Source organism: Colossoma macropomum, unplaced genomic scaffold (genome assembly GCF_904425465.1).
Source record: "Colossoma macropomum unplaced genomic scaffold, Colossoma_macropomum, whole genome shotgun sequence".
Classification (NCBI taxonomy): Eukaryota; Metazoa; Chordata; class Actinopteri; order Characiformes; family Serrasalmidae; genus Colossoma; species Colossoma macropomum.
Genome location: NW_023494790.1, coordinates 21,141,643 through 21,169,070, shown reverse-complemented (window position 1 = coordinate 21,169,070; position 27,428 = coordinate 21,141,643). Strand labels below are relative to the sequence as shown.

At 40.0% G+C, this 27,428-nt stretch overlaps 1 protein-coding gene across 1 annotated transcript; it reads left to right on the top strand.

The window, feature by feature from the left end:
* On the top strand, positions 1 to 25,974 carry jcada (junctional cadherin 5 associated a). The gene is made up of 4 exons (XM_036572507.1): positions 1 to 113; positions 16,237 to 16,702; positions 18,165 to 22,237; positions 23,773 to 25,974. Exons 2-4 carry the CDS (start codon positions 16,353 to 16,355, stop codon positions 23,805 to 23,807), a joined length of 4,458 nt encoding a protein of 1,485 aa, XP_036428400.1. The 5' UTR covers positions 1 to 113; positions 16,237 to 16,352; the 3' UTR covers positions 23,808 to 25,974.
* The last annotated feature ends 1,454 nt before the right edge of the window (positions 25,975 to 27,428 follow it).

Genomic DNA, 27,428 nt, shown 5'->3' with positions numbered 1-27,428 from the left:
TTTGGAGTCTGGAGGAAGCAGCTCATTCCCCTCCGTCTCCTCCAGACAGCCTCAGGACTACAGAGCAGCTCTCAGTGTTGAACTGCAGCACTTCAGCCCACAGCACAGCTCAGGTAGGTGGGCACACGCGTCACCCTGATCTAACAGACTGACCGGGTTGCACGTTAAATTTGAGCACACGGGCTTGTTTAGCGGGTCTGTCGCCTCTGTTGAGAGTGTGATGGTGGGCTTTGGTGAGGGCTGGACTGCGCTGTGTCCCGCATGCTTGAACTCGCTGAGTAACGGAGCTGAGGGTGAAACCTCACCGCAGACCGCGCTGCCGGACAGCCAGGCTTAGCCTAAGATAGCTAGCAAACGGATTACACAAGGACGAATCATCGGGCTGATATATGAACCGGAGCTGCGCTGTACGGCACAACTTTTCTCTGAGAAGAAGCAGCTCTGGTGTGATTCGCTGGGCTTTTTCAGTGAGGAGAGGCAGTTTGGTCAGACAGGCGGGAGCTAGCTGGTGAGGTTAGCTGCGTGGCTGTCTGAGTTAGGACGGGCTCTAACGGTCCTCACTGCTAGTTTACTAATCAGCAAATTACCCGCGGTGACGCCAAGCTGACTGAAAATAGGCAGTTTGAAAACAAGCTAATAGGTGGAAATAGGCTGTTTGGGAAGAAACTAATGGATGGAAATATACTGTTTGAAAATGTCTACTTCTCTCAGACAATCTTTGGAAAGGGAGTGAAGTGCAAAGAACTAGGCGAAAAAAAAATGTCAACATTTTGAACGAATCTGCCGATCACTGTTTGTGTCCCGTCTTCGCACATCACCAGTTGTTGTCTAGGTTTGGCTGGTTAACTGTCCGGATAACAGTTGGGGTTGTGGTGTGTTCACACCAGCTGGTAACCGGACTACTTCAAAGGGCAAACGTGTCTCTTGACAGTAAGGGGAGCGAACTGTACCCTCAGTGTGAAACTGACGGGGAGCTGCTAGTCGCTCAGCCGCCTCAGGTCGATCCTGAGCGGGGAAGTGTGAGATCAGCCTCCCTGGCTCCTCTACTACGGTGCTACTGAGATGTGAATAGGTTGAGTTGAGGAGGCTGACTTCCCCCTCGTCCAAAGAGCCACAGCTTCATCTTGATAATGGTCTGTGTATGAGCACAGCAGCTAATGAGACTCGCTCTCACATTTCCACAGCTTTGAAACTTCATAATACAGCTGGAACATCTCTGCAATGCATACATAGAATATAGTGCTGGAAGTTTATGAGCAATTTGCAACCTCAGCTGCTAATGAGTTATTTTTTCCTCACATGCAGCGAGACCTAAAGTCCACAGACAGAAAGAGAGTGATGAGGAGAAAGTGAAGGAAAACAAAAGATACACTGTCTGCCAGTAAGGAAACGTGCAGATGTCAAGTTGAGGTCAAGAGTATTACTTCAGCATGGAAAAACTGAGATGCACTGAATGTGAACATTGCTGGAGTTGACCATAATGTATTCAGCCCCCCTCTTTAAACTAGAATCACAGTCCACTTCCTGAATACTCCCTTCTCAGTGAGGACAAGTCTGTCATCTGTGAGCTGTGAGGAGAGCCTCAATGTAGGCCTAACTTTAGAAATCGGAGTGGACTCGGTGGGAGTCATAGGAAAAAGGAGGAAGGTTTTTTAGTCACAGCCAGAAAATCACTTATCTTATAGGATGTTAGGCCTACGTGGCAAGTACAGCAGAGTCTGTTTCCTGGTAATAGACAGATAGTGGGAGCATGCATCTGCTTTTGGTCACCTAACTTGACTGCACTATGAATAATACTGGAAGGTACGTATGTCTGAGTGTTTATTATGAAACCTCTGAAAGAAAAGGATACGCTGTGTGTTGTAAAGCTTCTTATAGATTTTCAGGGAGGCTGTCAATTTAATGTAACTGTTTATAGTTTTGCTTGCTTTTTGTATGGATTTTTCTATGACTGCTGCTATACGAATGTACTGTGTGTCAAGATGGCAGCTGCAAATAACATTAAAATCAGTGTCCCTTTCATCTAATGTCATACAATAGTAAATGTCTTTCTTTAGTAAAGAATCAATGGATTAAGCAGTTGTGTCTGGCTGTGCTGCTGAAGAAAGACGTGCATTCCTCAGTCTGACTGATTATCATGTTTGTACTCTGTGTCCAAATGTCTGCTAAGCATCATTATCCCATTCTGTTAAAATTGAGTCATTGTATGAATGCAACAAGGGCCTTATTCACTAAGCATCTCTAGTAGAGAGGGTGGTCTCAGAGCCTCTTCTGAGTTTACATCAGGACTTCTTGAGTAGTTCTTGGCTGAGAACTCCAAACCAAAAAAATCCCACAATATTTACTTGCTAATCTTGCTAAACTGGCTAATCTGCAGCAGATGTGTGATCTTACTTTACTGCAAAACATAAGGCCACAGCCTTACAGTTGACATTATTTGGGTGAACCAAATTTGTTTTTATTTTTTCGGGCTGGGGGTGAGTTTAGAGAAATAAATAAAATAATTTGGTTGTTCAATTGTAAATATAAACTGTAAACACCTAAATGCACAGAGCTCATTTGTGGGTCTACACTTCAGCTCCTCATTCTCATAACTAGATAACCTATTTAATAGTTTTATTGCAGTTACTGAATAATTCATAGTTACCAAATAAGTAGGCTGAAAATTAATAATAAGCCAACACTGTGTTCAAAAGTATCCAGAAACCTTTCTAATTTGTGAATTCAGCTACTTTAAGGTGGACCCATTGCTGACCCAGGTGTTCACTTGTGCACACACAGCGCATAGAAAAGCACTGCCAATAGAATAGGACGCTTTAGAGCAGCTGCACTTGAGCCTAATGTCACAATGTCTAATGACAGGCATCAGCCAGAGGGTTATAAATCTCCCCAGCATTGGGCTGCAGTGGAACTGTGGAGTGATGGAGCTCCATCCAGTAACTTTGGGATGAGTTGGAGGGCCGTTTGTGATCCAGAACTAATCATCCAGCATCAGTACCTGACCTCACTAATGCCCTTGAAGTTGAACATCTAGTGTAAGGCTTGAAGACTCTCCCAGAAGAGTGAAGACAGTTCCTGCAGCAAAGTGGTCTGTCAAACTCGCTCTTAATCCCAGGAATTCCTCATAGTTTTAAAAAAACTTGTTGTGATGTAAACAAAATCAGCCTGGTTTGATTTGACTTGGTTTATTGTAGAGAAACTTGGATTTCTTCACACTGTTGGTGGTAGAAACCAGAGGTTAATGACATCTGCAATGCAAATCTAGCTATTTTATTTATACGCAAATTGACCAATTAACCTAAACCTGTCTTCTGTGTTTTTGTTTGTATTTATGGATTTATTTCATAAGTTGTTTATGGTCAAAAAGTGTTAAATTTGAAAAATACATTTTCTTTGGGTACTATTGTGTCATACAGTGCTCTGCATGTACCTCTACACCATGAATGGCTTTTAAAAAAATGTTTTAGACAAAAACCATATTCACACCAAACCACTCTGAATGACTGTTTACATCTTAATGATGTAATTATGCATACATCTCAAAAAAACAATAGAAATCCCTTTAATACCCTTGATTTTTCAAGAAATGCTGAATAAGAAGGTGTGTACAGATGTATGAACTTACAGTGTAGGATTCACAAGCGTTGTATTATACAGTGACACAAGCTTCAATTTATTTATTATAATATTAATTAACATATTGCATTTCAAAAAATTAGCCTTGCCCTGGATCACAGAACCCCAGTTTAAGCATTGTTGTTAATGAGCTGCTGTAGTCCTTGATAGGATTCTTGAGAATCTCAGAGCTTATCTCAGTGTAATACTGACTCTGAGACAGTAAGGCTTATCCAGTCTTTGGAGTTAAAAGGGCACAATTTTCATGGTCCCTTAATGGCCAGTCTAAAGAGGTTCAGCTATTAGACCACCACTTCTCACCCCTAAGTTTAGCCAGTCACGAAATGCACCTCTGATAGTGGCTGTATTGTGTGAGAGACACTGTACTCCCAGTGGGAGACTCTCAGAGAAGGGAAGAGTGCGGAGAAGAGTGAAGGAAAGGGGGAGTGTGTCAGGGTTGGTGAGTGTAGCGTGCCATTGTTTGTGTGTGAAAGAGTGAGTAATTGACTTTCAGTGTGTCTCTGTTTGCTTGTATGACCTAAGCACAGTTTGGTCATTCTTGTCACCAATACCAGAAGAGTGCGGCGTGTGAGAGCAGAGTTCCCCTTTAAGTGAGAGTGTGTCTTTGGCTCCAGCTGCAGAGGAAAGGGCTGGTCAAACACTGCTGAGCCACTGGAAGATATTCCATGACTCATTGTTTTGAAAGTTCTTTCCCAGTAGTTCACCAGATCTCCGCAGAGACGCCAGTGCCGTCTAGTTCCAGGCTATCTCCAACCTTGATAAATAACTTATTATGGTTATGTAATGTGGAAGGAAGATAGTAAGATGTAACACAGTGTGATAATGTCGCCCAAGGAAAACCTGACACAATTGTAATAACAAATGTGGAGCTACTTTTGTATTCAGGCTAATCACTGTACACTGTACAAGCTGTTCACATTTGTTTTCCATAATGCATGACCACGGTGTGTCATGAAAATTACACTTGGCATTTAAAATGTAATTGTAAAAAAACACTGGAAACAGTGTTACAATGTGTGAAATGGTTGATAGCTGATGTGTTAACTAGACTGAAATCTTTTCATGCTCTGTCAACTGAAGTTGTTTCATTTATTTATTTAAAATGTGTTTAGTAGTGCCTGAAATTAAATTAATAAAGCGTCTAGTTCTGGTGCTAAAATCAGTTTGGCTGAGCCACGTTGTGCCTGTTGTCAGAATACTCGATATACACACACATCGATGACCATCTCACAGCAGTTGAATTCTGTATTACTGCACAGTCACTTAGAACAATCTTTGACTGTACTGTCGCATAGACCACTGAGCAAAATGATGAAGAAAGAACTCAAATCAAAATCGTATTCTAGATGAATCTGTTTTGATTAACCCTAAATTCAGCGTGGAGAAAAGGGATGTACAACACAGTTAGCTTGGCTCTAATATAAGCCTGGAAATAGCATAGGAGCACGAGTGGAAATTAGCATTGTCATCGTAGTGATAATTTAGTGAGAAAAAGATGCTTATAAAGAGAAAGTTCTTGTAATAAACAGTCCACTTCATATTGTGCCTAATAACTCCCTTACCTGTGACAAAGTCACTGTAATGCAGAGCCTCAAGTGGTTTATTGCTTTTGTAATATCTTTTTCTCAGAAATCACATAGGCTGGTGTTGTGGATGGACAGTATTGTAAAATTTCTATTTGTCAATATTTCATGACATAAGTTGTAGAAAGTGACAGCATCAGAGAGAGAGAGAGAGAGAGAGAGAGAGAAGCATAACACTACAACAGTAAAGATAGGGCTGGGTGATGATTCCTGAGAAATTATATCACAGTATGTAAGGCACCTAAGCTAGTGTTTGGTCTGACTGGCCATCAGGAGAGTGTGTATACTAGGGATGTAACCATGCATTCTGACATTATAATATCAGCAATGCAAAAATGTGACAGTACATTATTGAAAATAGACATTCTCTTAACTATGGCATCGAATGCACTTGTATTGTTTGCGCTACAAAGTTTTCAAACAACCAGTCAACAACACACTCCAACATATTCATTAGTAAGCTGTGCAACAACATGGATACAGTTGTCATTTTTCTTCATTCATATTTTGTTCAAAATGTTGTGAAAATAATGAACTGTGAAGCCAGTATTGAGAACTGAAATGAATTGTGGGCTGAAAATATTGTTGCACTACTAGTATATACCATGTGAATGGCTGTTGTAGAGTTGTTGCCAAAATCATTTCTTCCACCCAGTAAAGTAGTGATCATAACAGAGTGAAAGAGGAGGAGGTTTAAGAAGATTCCTCTTGAAAGGTTCAGCTCAAGACCTGGCCTCCTCTGCACAAACCCTACATTCAGCAGTAATGGAAAAAAGTAAACTTTCACATTCCTTCTGGTTGTGATAGGCTGCAAAGTGCAACCATATGCAGATTAGTAGAAACTGGATTAGCTGTAATTAAAAGTGATGAAAGCTGAATGTGTGTTTGTTGCCTAATGATTTGGTGGAGTCATTATAGACCCTATAGACATATGGAACACATGTGGACTGTTAGGCTCTCTATTCTGTGTCATTTCTTCTGGTCAGATTAATTACCATGACATGATTATGCTCAAGGGAGAAGTATGTATTGATAAGCATCTGCTGTTGTGATTGTGCTGAGCTTTTCCTCTCTCCTGTTGAAAATAGAAACCTGTGTCAGTGACCTACACTTTGTAACAGAAAAACAGAGGTTGTATGATGTCCCATACATTCATCTCTGTTATATTCCAGAAAATTAACATAGTCGTCAAAACAATGGAGTTGATGGAGTTCAAATCAGCATTTTTTTAAACTATTGTATTATTTTATGGGTGCTGGCTGCGTCCAACAATGTTTTCCACGGCACGTCATGTTTACCAGAAAGGTGTTTGTTTAAATGTCTCATTCACTCCTCCCTCCTCATTTGCGATTTTGGCAAGTTAAAGATGGTAATTAACATAGGGCTTGTGTGTGCTGATTCTTTGATCTGAGCCCCCTGAACTGATAAACTTTGTCACTGTCATCTCTCGGTAGTTGTGGCCCTTTGATGGACGCTAATTACGTACAGACATGCTGAGCAGGTCAAAAGCAGCTCTGCACTGAGGATCAGTCTGAGGAATAGCCTCAGTCATAAGTCACACTCAATACTTTGAATTTTATAGGCACCAGCGCTGCCTACATCATGATATATCGACCTGCTGGGTCGTGCATGTCTCTGCCAAAGCCTTCGCTTTTTCCAAGCTATTTCTTCTCTCTAACTGTTGTTGTATGTTTTTGTTTGATCAGATTTTTAACTATGTCTTTGCCAAAACCTATTCAGAATGCATCACTTTTGAAAAAGTGTGATCAAATTTTTTGGCAAAAAAAAACCATATTATAAAAATATAAAATATCTATGTATAATATCTATATTCCCATGTAATAACTACTTGGTGTCCCCGAAAGTGTATTAAATATTATTGTTATTATTGAATAAAACATCATAAAATAAATAGAGTTCTAGCTTATAGGATTGTGGCTCATATTGCATAAACTATCATTGAATAAAATAGCATTAAAAGCAATAATATGACAAATAAGCAGTAGTGTAGCATAGCTTTTGACCCTGCAATTGAAAATAAGGCTTGATGCAAGAGCTCCAGCTTTAAGGATCCACATTTAGTGGTTTGAGTTGAGATTAACAGCACTACTGTATTCAATTGTGAAATGCAGTACATGATAAATTGGACAGTCATGCCTGAATTAGCAATTCAGAAATTGATTCCCCTTAGACGAAACTTTATGAAGTTTCCACATGGTTTGAAATAAAGTTTAGCCCAGTCTCTGGATGAACTGTATTTCAAACCATGTGGGAACTCCATCAAGGTTAACTTTTGTTCAGGCTGGTCACCGAAATTACTCAAAGTGCACAAAAGATTTAAAAATCAGTGTAAAACTCTGGGATGGTGAGCACGTGCGCGTCTGTGGAACAGAAGCCTGGCACTGTGATTTGTAATGTGGTAGACCCATCCTGAAAAAAGTATTATTTCCTGCCTTCACAAGCCTTTGATGACACTGCCAATTGAATTACTGGCGTCTGAAAGCGTTTCTTTAGTGCTGGAGTCGTCACCTCACTTGTACTCTATTTTCGAAAACCTGCTTTTGAGAAAAGCAAAACATTAGTAACCATGGACACTGCCTGAACAAAACAAGGGTGGTGGGTGGCTTCAGCTTTGCCCAGAAGGGTTAGATTAGGGCCTCTTTGTGTGTAAAGAAAGCCCTGGACGATTTGGCTGGCATTAGCGCCATGAGGCGCAGGGGTCTGACTCTTTGTGGTATAGGCTAATAGATGAGCTCAGATCCTGTTGTATGTGTGTGTAGGATTAACTTGACCTCTCTATTTTAACCTTCAGATCAATTTTTACAATCCACTTTTGTGTTTTTTGTAATGCTCAAAGTCAACCAAGAGTTGCTGGATACAATGGATTCACTGCTTGAGAAAATACAAAACATGCTGTAGACTTTTGTTTGGTAGTTCAGGTTTTGATTTAGACAACCGGTCATCAAATCAGATCAAAATATTGTTTTTTTTAATGGAGAAAATGTAATATTTTTGTATTAAAATAAGTATTTAAATTACTTTATTTGATGTTTTTTAACAGAGAAATGTTTAGACCCACATCCTGATTTCAGTGAAGTCTTGTCAGACATGACACTTAATAATATGACAAAATATCCTCATAGTGTTTTGAGTGACGTTACTCATAATCATGTATTGGGTATTAAGAAACACTGTTATTCAGTTTAGTTTCTTAAAGGTTTAATTCAACTTTTTTTAAACCTACATATGATGATCTGCCAATTTATCACAATAGCAATAAATATAATTTATTTAATTTGACCAAATTGTAATTTTACATGAGTATGCCCTATTGAATGTAAACATATATAATTTTTATGTGTTTTTATAATTTATAACTTAACAGCACTTAAGATTATTCTTGTTATGTAGGCCCTTCAGCTTCAATCTATTGATTGTATTCTGTAATGCAGGGATTTCTACCCTGAACACACCACTCTTCCTTAACTAATATTACTTTGTAAATTAATCATTTGTGTCTTCTCTGTTTATTTTTTCCCTTTTGTGTTTCTAGTACTTTTTGCAGGTAAAAAATGAACAAAATTGGCCTATGTGGACATTTGAATTGGCTCACCAGAAAGTTACCTTTACCCCCCTCCCAATAACAGAACATATTTTTATATTACATTTATCATATTAAATTCTTATTTTCCTTTTGAAATTGTTTTTTTGGGAAAAAAAGATTATTTCTAGTCTTTATTTTTATATTGTTTTGTCTTTTTGTCTCTTGGCCCACCACAACACATTGTTGTGGTTTAGGGGCACTTTAACCTCCCAGGACAAGAGGTTTGGGCACCCCTGCTTTAGTGGGTGAAACTGAGTGGAAAAACAGTAATGGGGGAGCTCTGCTTCAGTGACAAGTCTTGAGAGTTAAGGCAATGAAGAAACCTTCAGTGTTAGGGGTAAAAGTTTAGTGTTAGGGGTAAAGCCAGCTCACTTTAGCTGATTTCCTCTGTTTCTGACTTTCTCCTCTGATGAATCAGTGCTAGCCAGTCAAATCTTCCACCACTGGCAGTCACACATTCTACTTTCCCTCGAATCATTCACATCCTCAGGAAGAGCAGGTCGACCCCTGTGATCTCACAAAGTAAACAATAAAAGCACCGTGGTCAGAACTGAATCTGTGCATCTTGAGGGACACTTTCAGGGCGTCACTGCAGTAGAGAGTGTAGAACAATCATTAGGTGTGGCTCAAATGGAATTTTTAAAGGATAGAACGTACTTGATTGTTCTTTTTTTTTTTGTATCCATTTGCTTGTTGGCTGGAGACACTGAAGTTCTTACTTTGGTTCACTTCTGCTCCCATAATCCCACTGCTGTCTCATGAACTAAGCAAACAGTTTGCCTTATCCCACTATCAAAATCCTGCAAATTTGACTATAAAGTTGGCAGCTATGTGATTTTCAGTTAAACGCATATATGCAACCCGCCATGAAATGCATGCATGAGACCAGTAATGCACCAATTCTAAGCTTAATACCCGTGAAGTTCTATAATCTCTCAAAACACTTAGCAATACTGATATTAATAACTGATCATCAAGTTGGGTTTATCAGTCTACTCAGTCTTTAGCACGTACAGATACTTCATTTCTGTATTCTAAATTCATATTCTCAGTACTTGTATTCCATTACATACCAGCCCTGTCTGTCCAGTACCTTTTGGGATGAGCTATAGTGGCGTTTGTGATCCCAAACTAATCATCTAACATCAGTACCTGACCTCTTGTGGCTGAATGCAATCAAATCCTCACAGTAATGTTCAAACATCTAGAGTAAAGCTTTCCAAAAGGCCTTTAATGCAGCAACAGTGGGATAAAACTACCTATTAATAGACTTGATTTCAGAAAAAAACATTAAATGATCTGGTGTCTACAGGCTTTTGGATATGTGTGTAGGCTTACAGTGTATTATGATTTTGCCTGGACTCATTGGAACCTACTAATAAGTAACCCAGTCTTGATGGATTTATTTGAATGTAGTTAATTGATTCATTTTACCCACAGGAGTTGTAGTAGAAGATATAATTCTGTCACAAGATGGAACTTCTTACAGTGTTGAAGCCTGTCTCTGTGCTACAGGACTTCTGAGCGCTCAAAGAATTCAATAGTTTTGAATTTCTGTCTTTAATTAAATGGCGAATCATGATCGTTTCAGGTAGCCAAGGGTTTCACATTATCATTAATTATTTTAGCTTGAACAAGCTCAGGAATGACTCCACAGGTTTTGCTTCTGGGCGTCACATTTTTTGTCCTGCACCATTTTTTCTCCAGCCCTGCCTCCTCTCGTCCTCTCAAGCACACTCCACAAATCTCACTAAGGCTATGAATAAGGAGCTGACACCAAACTGTCAGGGCGGCAGTGCTGGGCGCTCTGCGGCCCTGATGGGAAGGCGGGCCAGATGCCCTCCAAGCGCACAGATCTAAAAATGTGTGATTTATTTATGAGTGAGGCCAAGGATTTGCGCCACAGTCATACCTCATCGTCTATAGAGGAACAGAGCCAATACCTTAGCGTCCTCGCAATAGAGAGATTTAATTCTAATCTTGTAACTGTAATAAGGGATTATTTCCAAGGAAATAAACTCCACGAGGCAGTTTTTAGTCAGGGTTGCTAAAGGAAACACTTTTTTGCAAACTTGTATGTTAATCTCCGCAGTACTGAATGCCTAGAGGATTTGTTTTGCATGTTTTTGTTTTTGTCATTTGTGTTCCACTCTGCGGCTTTGGCCTAAGAGGGTTCAGCTCACTGTAAAATGGGTCTATCTACATGTGTGACTGTTTCTATGAAATTTATTCATGCATTCTCAGTCTAGGTTTTGCGCAGCGTAGTCTCATGACATCATCAGTCCGCATGTGGTTTTGTTTATTTTTAGCCCACTGCATATGTTAGCCATAAAAGCAGGTCATTAATAAAAAAGAGAGCGTTATCGTCCAAATCTACCAGATCCACACGTCTCTGAGAGCCACACTGAGAAGCTATTTTCCATCATGAAAGCGGCAGCCGTGTTTTTAAAATCAACAAGCGCTTTCAGTGTCATTCAGCAGCACAGTGGGTTTGATTCATTGTACGAGTGCAGTGAAGGCTGTTGCTTACTTTTGCAAAAACAGTGTATGAACATTGTATCAAATGTTAAGACCATTGCATAAGAGGTTTTACTGGAATTTAAATAGTGCTGGCTTTCAGATAATAGAGTTTGTATATGTGTGTGTTTGCGCGTGTGAGAGTTGGTGCGGATATTGTGAAGGTTTGGGTGGAAATTGTGGAAAAGTGAGGGTTTTGATAGTATCTGTGCTGACTCCATTTCATTCTTTCTTGCTTTTGTTGTCAATGGGAAACACATGGTTAGAAGACATCTGTAGTTTCGCTTAAGCTAAATGTTGCTTACGATCTCACCTATCAAGGACTTTCTCAGCCTGTGTGTGTGTGTGTGTGTGTGTGTGTGTGTGTGTGTGAAGAAAACAACTAGAAAGCGATCAATATTATTTTAGAGGCCACTCTTTTGACCTCTGTCTGTATTGGTTGCTGCAGTGGGAGGCAGTGTTCTCAGGTATCAAACGCTAATGTCTGTGAAGCTACATAAACTAGCCAGGCAGGAAATTCTAAAAGTCATTCACTTGTGACCTCTCCACATCCACCATACAAATTAGTGCCATTCATATTTGTTAGCCTTTTCTGCTGGGGTAGGCATAGGTGTGGGCAGTATGAGAATAAGTTATCGTTATTGTGACAAATTACATCACAATCAGGGACGCGTGAAGGTGTTTTAAGTTGAAGGGGGTTCAGATGTTTTAAGCAGCATATATGTGAAGTGACTGATGACGTAATGCAAATGATTTGCTCTTTTTTGCTAATTCACATCAAACAGAACATGTCATACAGTGCTACAACGAGGCACCTCAAACAACTGCTCTCTCGTTCTGGATGAATTTTATGCAAATTAACTGAGCACTGACCAATCAGATTGTCGATATGTGGCGTGGCAACCAATTGTGTCGCGCCCACAGTCATGCACAGAGATTTTAACAGTGGAACACATAACAAGTGAAAGATTCAGTGGTTGATAAAACATTATTATTACACTAGATTGTTTTTTTATATTGAACTGTGTTTGAGGATACACCCTAAAAGGGGCGGGTAGTTTTTTCCTCACGGTAACGAAAATGTAGCGTTCTCTTAAACAATGCAATCCTGAAATCAGAGGTGCTGCTAGACCCTCAGCACCCCCACTTTTCACGTCTCTAATCCCTGCATGTTTCGTTACAAACCCAACATTGTGAAATGTTCAAAAAACATCTTAAACAAGTGATGCAATCATGCTTGGGTAGAAAAGGAGCATCCAGGAAAGACCTTTATGAGCAAGGATGATTTGAGGCTCCCCACTTTGCAAAAATGCATCAGCAAAATGTCCAACAGTTTAAAAATACATAATAGTATTTCACCCTCTATAATTCATAATATCATCAAAAGAGTCAAGGAGTCTGAGGAAGTCTCTGGATTGTGTAAAGGACAAGGTTGAATCAAGACCAAAGACCACAACTGAAGGCCTGTGAGTTTTGATCCCTCAGACGGCACTGCATTAAAAAACAGCATGTTTCTGTGATGGATATCACCACTTGGGCTCAGGAATACTTTGACAAACTGTTGCCAATAAATACTGTTAAGACTGTGTTCTGCACACTAAAAGCCACATGTAAACAGCGTCCAGAAGCGCTGCTGTTGCCTCTGGGCTCTTGGTCATCTGAAAAGTGGAAGCGTGGTCTGATGTGGTCCATTTTTGATGCACAGTGAAAATGTGGTCCGACAAGTCAACCTTTGACTGTTTGTGGAAATAACGGACGTTGTGTTCTCCAAGCCAAAGAAGTACAGGACTCTACAGATTGCTACCAGCGTAAAGTTCAAAAGCCAGAGTCTGTCATGGTATTGGGGGGGGGGTATTAGAGGATAACTTGCACATCTGTAAAGCACCATTAATGCTTTAATACATATTTTGGAACAACATACGCCGCCTTTTAGACGCCATCTTATTTCAACATGACAACACCAAGCCACCTGTGTTATAACAGCATGGCTGCATAATCACATGTGGGTGCTAGACTAGTCTGCCTGCAGTCCAGAGGGGATTTCACAAAGGGTTATGTTATTCGTATGTACTGTATTTACACTTAACAAGCTTGATTCGGTACAAAAAACCTGTCATGGAAACTGATGACATGTTTGACAAAACATTGCATCCTTCAAACTCTAATCCAGCCACACTCGACTCTGTACTTTCTTTTTTTGTTGTTGTTGTTTTATTAGTCATGATTGTTATCCAATTTTTTTATTGTCAGCACCGCTACTAGCACTAAAGCCATATTTTAATAACCAAGTTTCTTTCTAGAAAGAAATGGTCACTTGTCATGTTAGCTATCTGCAACAGTATTTCTAACATTGCTGTTGGTGTATTCTGACAAAATCTTATGATGCAGTTAGTTCTACGTCTGACCGAACAGGCTCTGGACCTCGTATTGTAGCTAAAAGCGGTTGTTTTGTTACTAATGGTGAATATTTGTGAATGTGTGAAATTCAACTGCTCTAGGTTGTTTGTTTAAAGGAAAATTACACAAAAAATTTTCAAGCTCTTCGTTTTTAGTGTCCAAGACGTGAAATGTTGTGGCCAGGGCCACTGGGCAATAGGCAGCGTCAACCCCTGTTTTTCAGATCCACATACGATATCCCTCCATATTCTTTTTGAAACAAACTGGAAGTTAAACAGGAGGTGGTGTCACCAAACGAAAGTCAAGAGTCAATCCTCCAAGACTAACAGGTTTAAGGTTGTGAAAGAGAGGTAATCGCATTAGTGCTCTCTGTGCTCTGACAGACTTGAGTTCCACACTCACAGATCCACTCAGCCACATCTGTGTATGAATGAGCAGATGCACTCAGGTGGAATAAAGGACATAGAGGTTAAAGCTTCTTTCATGAAGGATTTACACTACAGCAGTAGATTAAACAGGTATCATCTTTCAGTTTGGACTGGGGTTTAACGTCTCCTACAGTGTAGATGTGCTTATTTTATAGACTAAACCTGGCATTTCCTGCAGATCGACCTTTCAGCAGTGTGAAGCTGAATGGCATGGCAAAAACATAACATCAGGATACTGGAAGGTGTTTTTCACGAGGCACAATATGTATCACAATATTTAGTTACTCTGAGGTTTATGAACATATTGGAACAGATAAAATGCACCAGCAAAACAGCAGTGTTACATTAAAACAGGCCATAAAACCATGATTATATAAATTTCTTTTATTTAATTATTGCAAAACTAAACTATTTAGAGAGAGAAAAATATATAAATAAGATAATGGCATAATGGCTTGACATCCAATCAGCTTTCAGTCATTTACTATGAAGTTCATGCAGGTACTATACACTAGTTGTAAATCTTTATTTTTATAATACATACAGTTTTTGAGTATTCTAGAAGTACTGATGATACTCTTGATAAGGACCAAATCGGAATGTTTGTAAACATAAAGGTTGGCTATACTTCCACTTGGATAACTTGCATCCAGTCATCAAAGAAGCACTTTAATTTAATTAGTGGTACATTGTTGTGTTTGAGGCTATGTTCCCAAGTATGTAATAGATTTAGGTTTTCCCATTCCTTCCCATTCACTTTCCTCATTTGAACTGCACCTGGGGTTTTAACCAGTTGGTGCCTGAAATCAGAACAGAATGTGAAGCTGAAAAACGGGTTGACACTCCGTATTGCCCAGTGGCACAACCTGGCCACTAAAAATGCAGAGCTTGTATATTTTTTGTATTTCTTTTCTTTTAACAAACCACTAGACCAGTTGAATTTCACGCATTCACAAATATCCGAAGTTATGTAACTTTGTTGCCTTGACTATCAGTGTGACAAACTCGGATAACAAAACTTTGTAAACAGCATTTTACATTGTTATTATGGCAATTTGTCCATATAGGCAAAGAGTGCTATCGTGTGCAAAGCAAAATCACTCAAGGTAATTAAGCCTTATAGCTATGAGATCCACTGATAAATTATCATGTTTATAACAAGCAGTATAACATACTAATCTTGCGTAGAACTGCAACATCCAAATGTGAATATTAATGGGAAATAAAAAAAGTTTTATTTATTTTACATGGAATAGATTCTTAATTAATCTTTTAAAGTCTAATTAGTATTATACATTCTTAATTAGTATCATATGCTTAATTACTATTTATTCTTATTTATCCTCATGTTCTTCATTGTTGTCCTCTATTGTCATTATTAACATTTACTTCTTTACAGACAAAAGTTGGTTATCATGTTGGCTGCAGTCTTTTCAGGGTATCAGTATTGATTCTGTTGGAAATGGGGTAATCTATTGATTATTTGAGGTTTTCTAAAGTTATTAAAAAATTTTTAAGTAATAAAAAACTGAACAGTAAAAAAACATCCATAGCCTTTCTAGCTTTTCTAAATTGGTTCATCTGTCATATTTTTTTTACAGGTGAAGAATTTAAAATGTGCATTTTTTTAGTCATCTAATTAAGTTTAATCAGTTAATCGTGACAACCCTTATTTTCTTTTTTCCCTACTTATTGGGTGGGTGCTTATTGTAAATGTTGTCTCTTACTTCAGTGGGTTGGATTGAGTATCATTGCTGCCCTGAAAGTGGAGGGGAGGGTAAGAGTGGAGGAGAGGAGAGTAGCGGGGAATTGGAGAGACAGGCAGGCAGACAGCCATTGAGAATTCCCTCTCTTCTTGTAAGATAGGGCCTTTTTGGTTTCACTGTCTTCCCTATGGGTAGGGGGGCGCAGTCTTCACATGAAAGGGATTTGGAAGGATAATCATATTAATGGCACCGTTCTCTCTCTCTCTCCCACTCTCTCTCACTCTCTCTCTCTCTCTCTCTCTCTCTCTCTCTCTCTCTCTTCTCCCCTCGTCCCGTTTTTCTTTTTTTCCTGTCTCTTTTCACAGTGATGGCCCCTCTCATGCAGCTGTTCCTAGGCTCGCCTCAGCTGGGATCCATATAGAACTCTGACGATATTCCACGCACACGCACTTAGGACACCACAACACACTCCCGCTCAGCCATGTACAGTGTGGAGGACCTTCTCATCTCTCATGGATACAAAGTCAGCAGCAGCAACAACAACGTTCCCCCTTCACACTCGCCCTCGTCCCACCACACCACCTATGATCAGCGGCCGCCGACGCGCAGCAATAGCCGGTGTGAAATCGGCGAGAAGCGGACGGGACACGGCACGGTGAATGGCTACAAGGCAGACTGTGTTTATGGTGGCGGCGGTGTCAGGCAGACGGCGTCTAGGGGCGGCCCCAGTGACACAGAGAGCAGGGACAGGAAGCAGAGGACAGAGGAAGAGGACAACGGTAACCTAGGAGATGGACAGTCACCAGGAGACAGCCTGACCACAGACAGTGGGTGAGTGGAAGTGATTTCTGTGTCTAACACCCCTCTGCCTTCATTTTAAAGCCACTCTTGACTCCAGCACATACAAGACCCTCTCGCCTCTATGTCGTTGTTTTTCCTTTTTTTCTCCTTTTTTTGATCTTGCAGAGCAGCTCAGGTTTAAGCTGGCTTGGGGGATGTGGAGTGGTGGAGTGTTATGTAAAGGTGGGAGCTGTCAAGGACTTTTCCACAGCTGTAGGACAAGAATCTAACAGCTCCCTCTCTCTTTTGTACATGCTCTCTCTTTCTATGCCGTCACTCTCTTGCTTCTTTAAGCCTGTAACCAACTTTATACAGCCTTCAGTTTATGTTGAGTCTTTATGTTCATTAAACATGTTTCACAACTCGATTTCTCTCGTATTTTGGCTTGCTGTCCTGCTCCTCTTTTTCTCAGTCCCTCTTGCTCTGTCCCTGATAGGCTCATTAGCTGTATTATCTAGAAGTGGCAATCTGCTGTTTGATTCATTTCCTGCCACCTGGGACTGCTGTATTGTAAACAGCACTATAGCGGGACAGCCCTCAGCACCCCCTGTTTTGCATGCTCACTGCTACAGGCAAACCCACTGGTAAACTACAAATCCCATGAGGCCTTTTTCAGATCAATATTCCGCTCCTTAATGTCTTATGTAACATTGGAATTAATAATACATGATGAATTCAAGTGTGAACATCGTTATGCTACTAATTATAGTACAGCAGTTTCATAGGCGGAGTCAATGCAGTGCTGCCATGAAAGCTGGAAAAAAGCCCTTTTCGTGAGGTCTTTTTTGTCAGCACTTGAATATGAATATAGTGAATATTTCTGTGGATTGCTTTGCAAAAATTAGGCACTCTGCTCTCACGTTGTTGTATTTATAGTCTATAATTTATAATATATCAGTAATAAATCAGAAACAAATCAATAATAAAATATTCTGTGATCTTGTACTTGTTTCAGCTTTTACATCATTTGTAAAAGGCTCATCATTGTCAGGCTCATTTTTTATGATTTTATGATTCTTCCCTGAATTAAGGTTAGAGTTGATACAAATGCAGATCAGAAACCCTCTGCAGTCGTGATACGGTGGTTAGAGTGGTCTGTCAGTGCTGACTAAACCTATTGCATTAAGCTAGAGGCTAAAGGAGTCAATGTTGGCTTCCTCCTCAAAGCATCAATAAGGAGGGCTTACTGATTTGAACTTCCCCTCCAAGGTCTAATTTAGATTTAGACACCTCACTTTATTATCTCTATAACTATTAATTGCTTTATAATTTATTTTGTAAATGACATAGCTTTGCAAATCTAAGTTTCAAAGATGTATTTTTCTTGATATGAAAATTTCATCACCCGTGTTTAGGCAGGCTATCAATATGATAGTAAATTATTTTTGCCTTCAGAAATGACAGTAACTCTCAGACTTATTTAACCTTTGTTTCTCACATCTTTTCAATGCAGATTCCATGAGAGCCACAGGGGAATGTACTCTCAGCCCAGGCCAGAGCGGGATGTGTCCTACTGGCGTAGACGGGGTCAAGACTTTAATGCACTTCTGGACTATGCTGATTTTAGGGAGCCGCATGGAAAGGAATCAGGGATTTCTGTTAAGGCAGAGGGCATGCAGCGAAGGCCAGAGTCAGCCTTAAGCACAGAGGAGCATCGCCGTGAGAGGCAGCGCAGGGCGGACAGTGCACGTGCCAGAGAGCGTGAACTGGCCCTGTACCAGTGGAGAATAGCAGCAGAAAGGAAGTACCAGAGCCTGGGAACAGAAGAGTGGCGCCCAGCTGTGGGAATGGGCCGACAAACCTCCGAGAATGAAGGTGAGAGATGGGCACAAGAGCAGCAGCGGCGGCCTCGAACAGCAGAGGGTGCTGTTCCACCAAGGCCCAAAGCCAAATCCCAGTCACTGCCCAGAATGGCTATGCCCTCAGACAGTGTCCAGTTCTTAAGCACATCATCCCCTGGTCAAGATCCATATGGGAGCTACCGAATAAACGGGCATCAGATACGGGAGTCACATGGACGTAATCTCAGTGAAGGGGAAAGCAGGGAGCGGTGGACTGACAACGTGCGGTCAGGCGTGCAGTCTGCACCCCCTTCAAAACCCCGTTTTAGCCGACCTCTTAGACCTCCATCGTATGAGGTTCACCAGCAGATGCGTGGAAGTTCAGAAATGCTCTCTGGAGAATATATGCCCCATGCCAGAGACAGGACTCCACTGCCTTTTACCAGACAGGAGTACTTTGCACAGGAACCTGGAGGGTCTGGCATGGAGCCTCCAGGTTACATCCCTCCACCATCCTACAGGAGACAGCCTCCAGTCAGGGGAGGGCACAGGACTTATGCAAATTCAATGGGAAACTACCAGTACAGGGGTGACCCATATATGCAGGGACCGGCCATGGCAGAAGTCCAAGAGTGGTTCATGAGACAGACTGGCATGTCTTGGCCAGATCATCACAGGGATGGGAGAAGGAGTATGCCCTGCAGAAGACAAGCCTACCCAGCTTATAGTGAGGAGAGGATGGGAAATGTTCAGTACATACCCTTTGATGATCCACGTGTCAGGCATATCTCAGGAGAGGGGATAGATGGGAATTCATTGACAGACGCTGACAAAATCAGGAATATTAGAAAAGAGATTCCTATCGTCTCTTTATCTGAGAAAGCTCCTGATGACAGTGCCTTTCCGCTCACAGAAAAAACATACAGCAGCACAGAAGCAAGTAAAAACAATATCAGTGACTGCATTAATGAAGCAGCCATGCGTAAGGATGTTTCAAAGGACTTAAAATCAGTATCTGATGAAAATTCCAACAGGTATCCATCTGGCCATGACTATTCTGACCCCTTCCAAACGACACCATCACAGCAAAGCTGTGAGACGATAACCCAAGTAAAAAAATTTGAGGCACAAACTGCAGCTGAGAATAAGAAAAACAAGAAGAAACTGAAAGAGACCATGTTTTGCCTAGTGTCGGTTCCAATAAACGTGATGGCAAGCAAGGGAACCGCTGATCCAAATAACAATGAAAAAGTGCCAAGCCCAGTGGTGACACCCTCAGAGAACACAGTGACTCAGCCTCATAGCCAAGACTGCTCCACAATCTCCATCAGCAATGAACCACATATACAGCCCAGCAGCGCCTCAGCAATCAAGAACTCTAAAAGAGCTCCACTTAAGAAAGAGATTGTAGATGTTTGGTCTCTTCAAGCAAGTGCTGACAAAGAATTGTGCTATGCGGGGTCCTGGCCAGGAGATCAATACAAGAACCAAGAGACTCAGACAGGCTCTCCTGAAGTTTCCAGAGGTGTTCATTCTCCAAGCTCTCATACCCAGACCACATATGACCCTCCATCCTCTGACACCACTACAGACAGTGGAGTGGGCACAGAGTGCAATGCCACTTTTGGGTATCCCATGAAAGGCCAAAAGAATCTTAACCTTTCCAGCAACAGTGCATTTTCCCGAACAAGGGCAGGTAGCAGCTCCAGTGCAAAGAGTCCAGCTCAGCTCCTAACATCTCCGACACCACCATCTCCTGATCGCCAGCCTCCAATGAGGAAGAGCTCATCTAAAGCCCGAGCGCCAGGTGGCCAAGAGATTTTTGGCCAGTTCCTTTTAAAACCTGTCAACAGGCGCCCCTGGGATGCTATTGGGGAGCTTGAGTCTTTTAACAAGGAGCTTCAAGATCAGAACAGCAAAAAACAACCAAGCATTGACCAGACTTTAGAGGATCTGGATGAGGCATTACAAAACATTCTAGAGGTGACCAACACATGCACAGAGGTTATGCAACCTCTGAAAACACCACAAAACATGAAGAGAGACCTGCCACATAAGGAACAAAGTCCAGAGCAGCTTTTGAAGAAAAACAACTTAAACATCAGGTCAGATTTAGAGAGCAGGGGCAAAACAGAAGTGGATCGAGAATACAGGGAAGTGAGAAGTGCTTTCTCTAGGCCAAAGGAAAGGATAGCAAATTCTGACATAGCACAAAGACAAGACATGCCTGTACAAAATGACACTAGTTTCGTAAGCTATGAGGTCTTGCAGAGAATACAAGGTGAGCCCAGGGGACAAAGGCTAGATATTCCTGTGCCAAAGGAGTCCTTACTGAAGGATGTGGGGCTGACAGTGTACACAGCGATCCCAGACACGGTGACATCGGGATCACCTGCAGGTTTAAGCCCTGACTCCCCGATGCTTACAAGTCCCTCTGACAACTCAGAAACATGTGAGGCCTTACACATCACGTCATCAGATAGTGGAGGGGATAGAAGCAGAAACAGTCCAGAATTCATTGTGGATCAAAGTTCAGATATTCACATGTGCATCTCTGCTGAACTTGACCTTGAGAAAGAAGTGGAGTACAGGAGCAAAGGGGTCACCAAACAAAGGTCACCTCACATCCATGGTGCCAGAACTCAGCATTTTAGCTTTAAAGCAAACTATGCCGATGACGATGATGACGGCTATTCAGACTATCTCAGCTGGAGTAATGAGAAGACATTAGCAGATGAACATCTGGAAACTCTTTTGAGTCAAGAGAAAGCCAACAGCTTGCCAACAGAAGATCTAAGCAACCTGTACCAGGTTCAATGTGCTCAGGGCATTCCTGAGCATGAGTCAATTGAACAGAGGGCTGCCAGGATCTTGGGCATTGCTGTGCCAGCTGAAGCCTTGGTTGTCAATCAGAATGACGGCAAGCAGAATGAAGGAAAAGCAAAAGGCACGAATCAAGCAGGCTTTGCTATGCAAACCAGGGAGATAAGCCCAAATGAGGATACACAGCATGTGAGTAGAGAGTATGAGGAAGTGGTAGAGACATCAGTACACAGCTGTGAACTGAAGATGGAAAAGAAAGATCTAGGCATTAGGCAAGATAATGCCTCTAGAGAAGAGCTCAGCACAGAGAGCCAAACATTTTCCGCAGTGTTGGAGCTGCCTGAGTTTCCCCCCAGCAACTTGCGTTTGTCGCTACCAGTGACTGAGGATGAGGAATTAGCTTTAAGTGTTTGTGGAGGTGAGAAAAGGACTTGGCCTGCTGAAGAGGTTTCTGAAGGCCAAGAGGACAAGTCAAGTGCATCTTATATGTTCAGAAATGAAGAACTGTCTGCAGAGCACATTAATCCTGTTGAGGAGGGAGAGCCAATATCATGCATCAGCACTTTCACCAAAGAGATGGAGAAAGAGGAGGAAGCAGAGGAAATGGGGGAGGAAAAATCTGTTCAAGAGGAGGAAGTACTAGAGGGAGAAAAAGAGCAAACTCTGGAGAGTGAAATGGAAGCAGGTGAGTGCGAAGCTGCTTTTGAAAAAAAGAAGGATGAAGATGATGACAGAAAAAGCGAAGAACCAGAAGACGAAATGTTTCAGGAAAGTTCACAGCAGCAACCAAAGTTCATGTTGCGTCCAGTCCCTCAGCCTCGCAGTGGCACAGTGACCAAGAGAGAGATTACCTTGCCAGCTACATTCAACATGTCTGATGACTTGGCTGCACTAGATGATGATGATGTTCAGTGTGTCTCAGGTCAGTACATTCATTTACATGGTGATATTTGCCAAAGATTAAAGGTAGTCACATACTGAAGGTGTGGAACCAGAGTGGCGTAAGTGACCAATTCTACAGGAGAGTGCAATTAAATTTCAGCCATACTTTGGCCTGCCTGTGTTTTACATTCACCGTCAACATAAAATATTCAGTATTGTAACAGCATTAACTGATCAAAACAATTTAAATATTTTTAAAAATCTTTAAAATAATATGCACCTTTTTGGCACCAATAATTACCCATATGATATGAATAGTTATAAACGAAAGAACAGTGCATTAAATCAGAACTTAAAGAATGCAATTAATTGTTATTTTAAAAAACGACTACAGTGGCACCTTATTGATATAGCAGCATGTTTAATTTGAAGTTTAACCTTTTAATTAACTTTTAACTTCGTAATAAGCAACTAACTTAATGCACAACAAACACTGTATCCTTTCAAAAACTGCACACACACACACACACACACGCACACACACACACAAAGTTTGGGCTCCCCAGGGAAATAAATGGCGTTTTGTTCTAAATGAAAATAAGTACACATCCTCTATAGAGAACACACTTGTGCACATTTTAATGCACAGTTACTGTTTATTTGCTGGACTGAACGTACATAAAATGTTGCCTCTACAAAAGTTTGTCCCCTGTATAGCATATGTTAACTGATTTTCACTTGGAGTATAAAGCATAAAGCTTAGAATTCAGACATCTCATGGTTCTTAAATATGGGGGTCATATGACATTAGGAAGAAGCTAATTTGCATCTCAAAAATCCTAATCTGAGTTTTTAAACTTTGAAACTGTTTATTTCAAAATTCTGACTCATCCCTACTTGCTCTAAACACATTTGACTTTGAATGTTAGGTTTTCATTTTTCATTTAGGTTCTCATTTTTTTAGAATTGGATGAACATTAATATCTGTTCTTTTTGGCATGAGGTAAGTCTCATAAAGACCTTTAATTTGGTATATATCTTCACCCAAAATGTCACCTACGCACCCCTCTGGTTCCAAGCCCTCGATAGTAACTTTTTTTTCACAGTACTGTTTTAGCTAGAGCTTGCAATTACCACATGATACAGTTGAAGCTCCTGTGTGAGTGTTGTTTGGTTTAAAAAAAACTCATTTAATAGTAGTGGACAGATTGCAACTTGGAATGCTCATCAAAAGGCTGGACAAAGTTTTGTTTCAAAACCTATACTCAGTTCAGTGCTTTTCAGCGGTGTTTTCTGAGGTGGTTGAATTGCACCCTTCACCTTACAAATGCTGAATTTTCTACTAATTTACTGCTACCTGGTCCAAACATCTGCTAATGCTGACAAATAGAAAATTCAGTTGCAGTAAATGTTTCTTACCACAAGAGGGAAGCAAAGTCTAGTGAATTTCACTAATAGCAACCCCCTCGCACTAAACCAAAATTCTGAAACACAGAGGTTTTGCTCAGCTTAACTGCTGGATGTTCTTCCTGAACCAAATTCGTGATTTGACTCAAATGTCCTTTCATTCCTCAGACGCCTATGATCCTAGCCGAGTTGAGAGGGTGTGAACTTGGAGGATTGTCATGGCAACTCAAACTGTCATGCCATATCACTGTATCTGCCATATCCTGGCTGGAATATCTGCTACAGTCAACGACTCCACCTCTTGGTATTCTTTTCTTCATCTCTGTATAGGTTAGGACTTTTTGCTTTGTACAAACAGCACCCTCTCCTCATCTGTTACATATTTTTATAATTATTATTTTTTACTTTTACTTTCTTCAAGAGAAGATGAGTGATGCTGTTCACTCTTGACACAGCTGTTGAGATGAACATATGTCTAATTAAAGAAAGACTGGATGCAAAATAACTCAGTTTTAGTCATAAAAGTTGTAAATAATTTTCTCTGCACCAGCAAATGTTGACATTTTGTCAGATATTCACCAAACAGTTTCACAGTGCCATTGAAATAAAATAAAAAAACATGCCAGTTTACACGTGTCATCTCCTACAGTATTGCCAAAACCAAAAACGTTCACATAGCAATCATTATGAGCCTTGTGCTCAGTGTGTTAACTTTGAGGCCGGACCAGATAGATTACACTGTGCTATAACTTAAAATCAAAGTATTTTTTTGTGTGAAGTCATGAATGGATAGAAGAAAAATATATATAGAGATATATAGAAATACAAGTCGGGATAAATGTTATTATGTGTGTATTGAAATCCACAACCACATAGCAGAGTAGCAAATATACTTTATTAAACGAGTTTGCTGTTGTAAATAGTACACGTCTAGTCTCAAGTGCAAGTGAACATTTACATTCGCACCCATTTCACTCTTTCTCATTTAATACAGCTACAGCATTGTGATTCCTAAGGTCCAATACAACCAAATATATTGTAAACAAACATTCATTTTATGTATTGAACCTTACATTATTAAACACTTTTACACATTGTTCACGTACCTAGTGTTACATTTACATGGACCTACAGTCCCAGCATTATACTGTAATTCTGGAACTTGATCTGTCATTTTTTCATAGCCGATGATGTAAAACCTTACTTTAAAACGTTGCTCTGACTTTCAGTATCTTATATGCAATCCAAGGCTTATGATTAGCAGTAGCCAGCAGAAAACACATCACATCACCCATGCAAATAGAAAGTGTATTTATTTTTATCAAGCAAATCTCAGACTGTATAAATGGAAATGTTGTATTCTAAGTACTTGATAACTAACTGTGTCATTTTATTTGCTTGATTACAATCATTTTGCATATGTGTGAGTATGTGTAATTTCCTGCAGAGCCTGTGAGGTGTTCAGGTGGTGTTGGCGTGCCTTTTGACACAAAATTGACAAGATATCTTATATGTTGTGTTGTCTTCCCTCAAGTTGTCATGCTGTCAAGTTAATAATGCTGTCTTGTATGCTCAGTGTAGGGCATACATGACATTCTGCCAAACAATATCAGCCTTTCATTCGTATTATAGCACTGTCAGTATGTGTGGCTGCTTTGTAAGTGCTGTGCAATGTGGGCAGAGTGTATGTACACATGAATAACAGCTACATGAGAACACCAACTTGATGAAATACTGTTCAGCTTTGTTTGTCATAAGGGTTAAGGTGACTGAAGGTGGTTTAGGTCACCACAGTGCATAAATGGTTAATATACTCCAGAAGCTTATGGACGTTTGGGGAAAAACATCCAAATAACTCATACATCCATCTATTCCCCCTGTCCCTCAAATGTTAGTAGCTGTTGAATAGCCGTTAACATCAGTGTATAGTTGTCTCTAAGCCTTTGTAAGAGTTTGTGCAACATGAAGAACTATAGTGTTGCAAAATGTATGTTTCATGTAATATTCTTTTCTATTTTCATACAGAAACTGTGTGTCTGTTTTTGTACAAATGGGTATTAATGTGTGTTCCCTCTCCGCATGAGTTAAGCAGTGTATCATGGGTAAAACTGGGGACTAAGGTTTTGCATATTACTGCATTTGGTACTATATACTAAACAAAACATTATATTTCATAATGCATATTTGTATCTTCCAAAAGAAAGCTTTGACAGATATTTAAATTCAGAACATTATTTTTAGAATATTTTGAAGAAGGGAAGTGTTTATTATAGGCACGTATTTGAAGCAATCAGTTTTAAACACAATGTTGGCAAAGTGCTTCCTTTGTACATTGCAACAAATTATTCATTAATAAACTCTTTGCATGGACTGCTTTTGTTTGTTTTCTGAGATCTGAAGGCAGAAGCTTACCGAAAGTGATTCTGGGCGGAGGATGCAAATGACTGAGTGGTATTATATTACATCAGGGGACATTTCCATGGAAGTCTGACCAGCACTCTTTATAACCTGTCATTTGTGAGTCACGTTTGTTTATTTGAAAGGTTTTGTTCCAAAAACACTTTCATGAAGTAATATAACCTTCATTTGAGAAATAAAAATGCGTCTTTTGACAAAGTACGTTATACATGAGCTGTTATTTTTTCAGATCTCTTTTTGTTACATATGAATGTACAGCTTTTATAATGAAACTCTTAGTTTATTCATGTATTGTATTTTTAAAAAATGTAATGATTTAGAAGTTAAAAGTTTCTTGGAAAAATAATATGGAAGAAAAAACTTATAATTGCTCATGCAAGAAATACATGTGCAATAAATGCAGTGTTTTAAAATATGTGTCCTAAATATATAACTGTGCCATTTTTAAATATTTAAATATATGCTAATAGATGCACAAATATCATAAAACACAAAAAACTCCAAAGCACTCTCCTTTTTAAAACAAAGGCATGGTCCATGGCATGGTCATATTCAACCATTAAAAACCCAAAACATATGTACACATGTAGAAGAAATCTATGTAACATTGTCAGCTTTTAATATTTGTATGCATGTCAAACATATATGAAAATATATTGCAAAATTTACACATTTAGAAAAATATATGGAAATCTATTTCCTTTGCATACACAAGCTAGTATGTCTCAACTACAGAGTTTCTCCCTTTGAAAGACAATGAACTTAATTTGATGTTTAAATGAATGTGTTTGAGTGGATTGAGCAAAGAGGCCACCCAGTAGCTGTTCATATGCAAATTAGCGCTGCATTGATGACATCAATGTAAGTCACCGTTGTGTGCGGACACCACCAGGATCCCCCCTAACTGAATAAATCAGATGTAGGGAAGTGTATTTGTGCAGTATGTACTTCGCTATGGGGAAGAGTTATACTAAGTGGATAAACAGTTTGGATCTTCAGCAAATTCAAAGCAGTAAGAACTGGATCAAGAATGTGTTTTATTATATGATTTCTATTCATAAGGTGTCGAGCAAACATCTAATTGAAAATGAACTACAATCTGTTGTAAAGTGAGATCAAGATCAGTAACATAATTGCTCATGACAAATAAACAGTGATGTCACAATACAGTATATTGACTGATGCTTGTCCTGCTTTGATGCCATAAAACTGAACCACATTTATCTTGCAACGATTTGCATGAAATGCAAAATTTCCATCCTTATATGAGGTATTGACTTCTGAGTACAGAGCAACACAGACTGCATTGTACCAGTTTACTCTTGACACTGCAAATCCAGTTTCAGTTGACCACATGAATGCTCGCATGATTGGGGCTTGCGTTATCCCTTGTGTACAGTGAACAG

Coding starts and splice junctions, on each gene's coding strand:
- jcada (XM_036572507.1), top strand. CDS start 16,353: ATGTACAGTGTGGAGGACCTTCTCATCTCTCATGGATACAAAGTCAGC. Junction 16,703..18,164: donor AGCCTGACCACAGACAGTGG/GTGAGTGGAAGT, acceptor TTTTCAATGCAG/ATTCCATGAGAGCCACAGGG. Junction 22,238..23,772: donor TGATGTTCAGTGTGTCTCAG/GTCAGTACATTC, acceptor TTCATTCCTCAG/ACGCCTATGATCCTAGCCGA.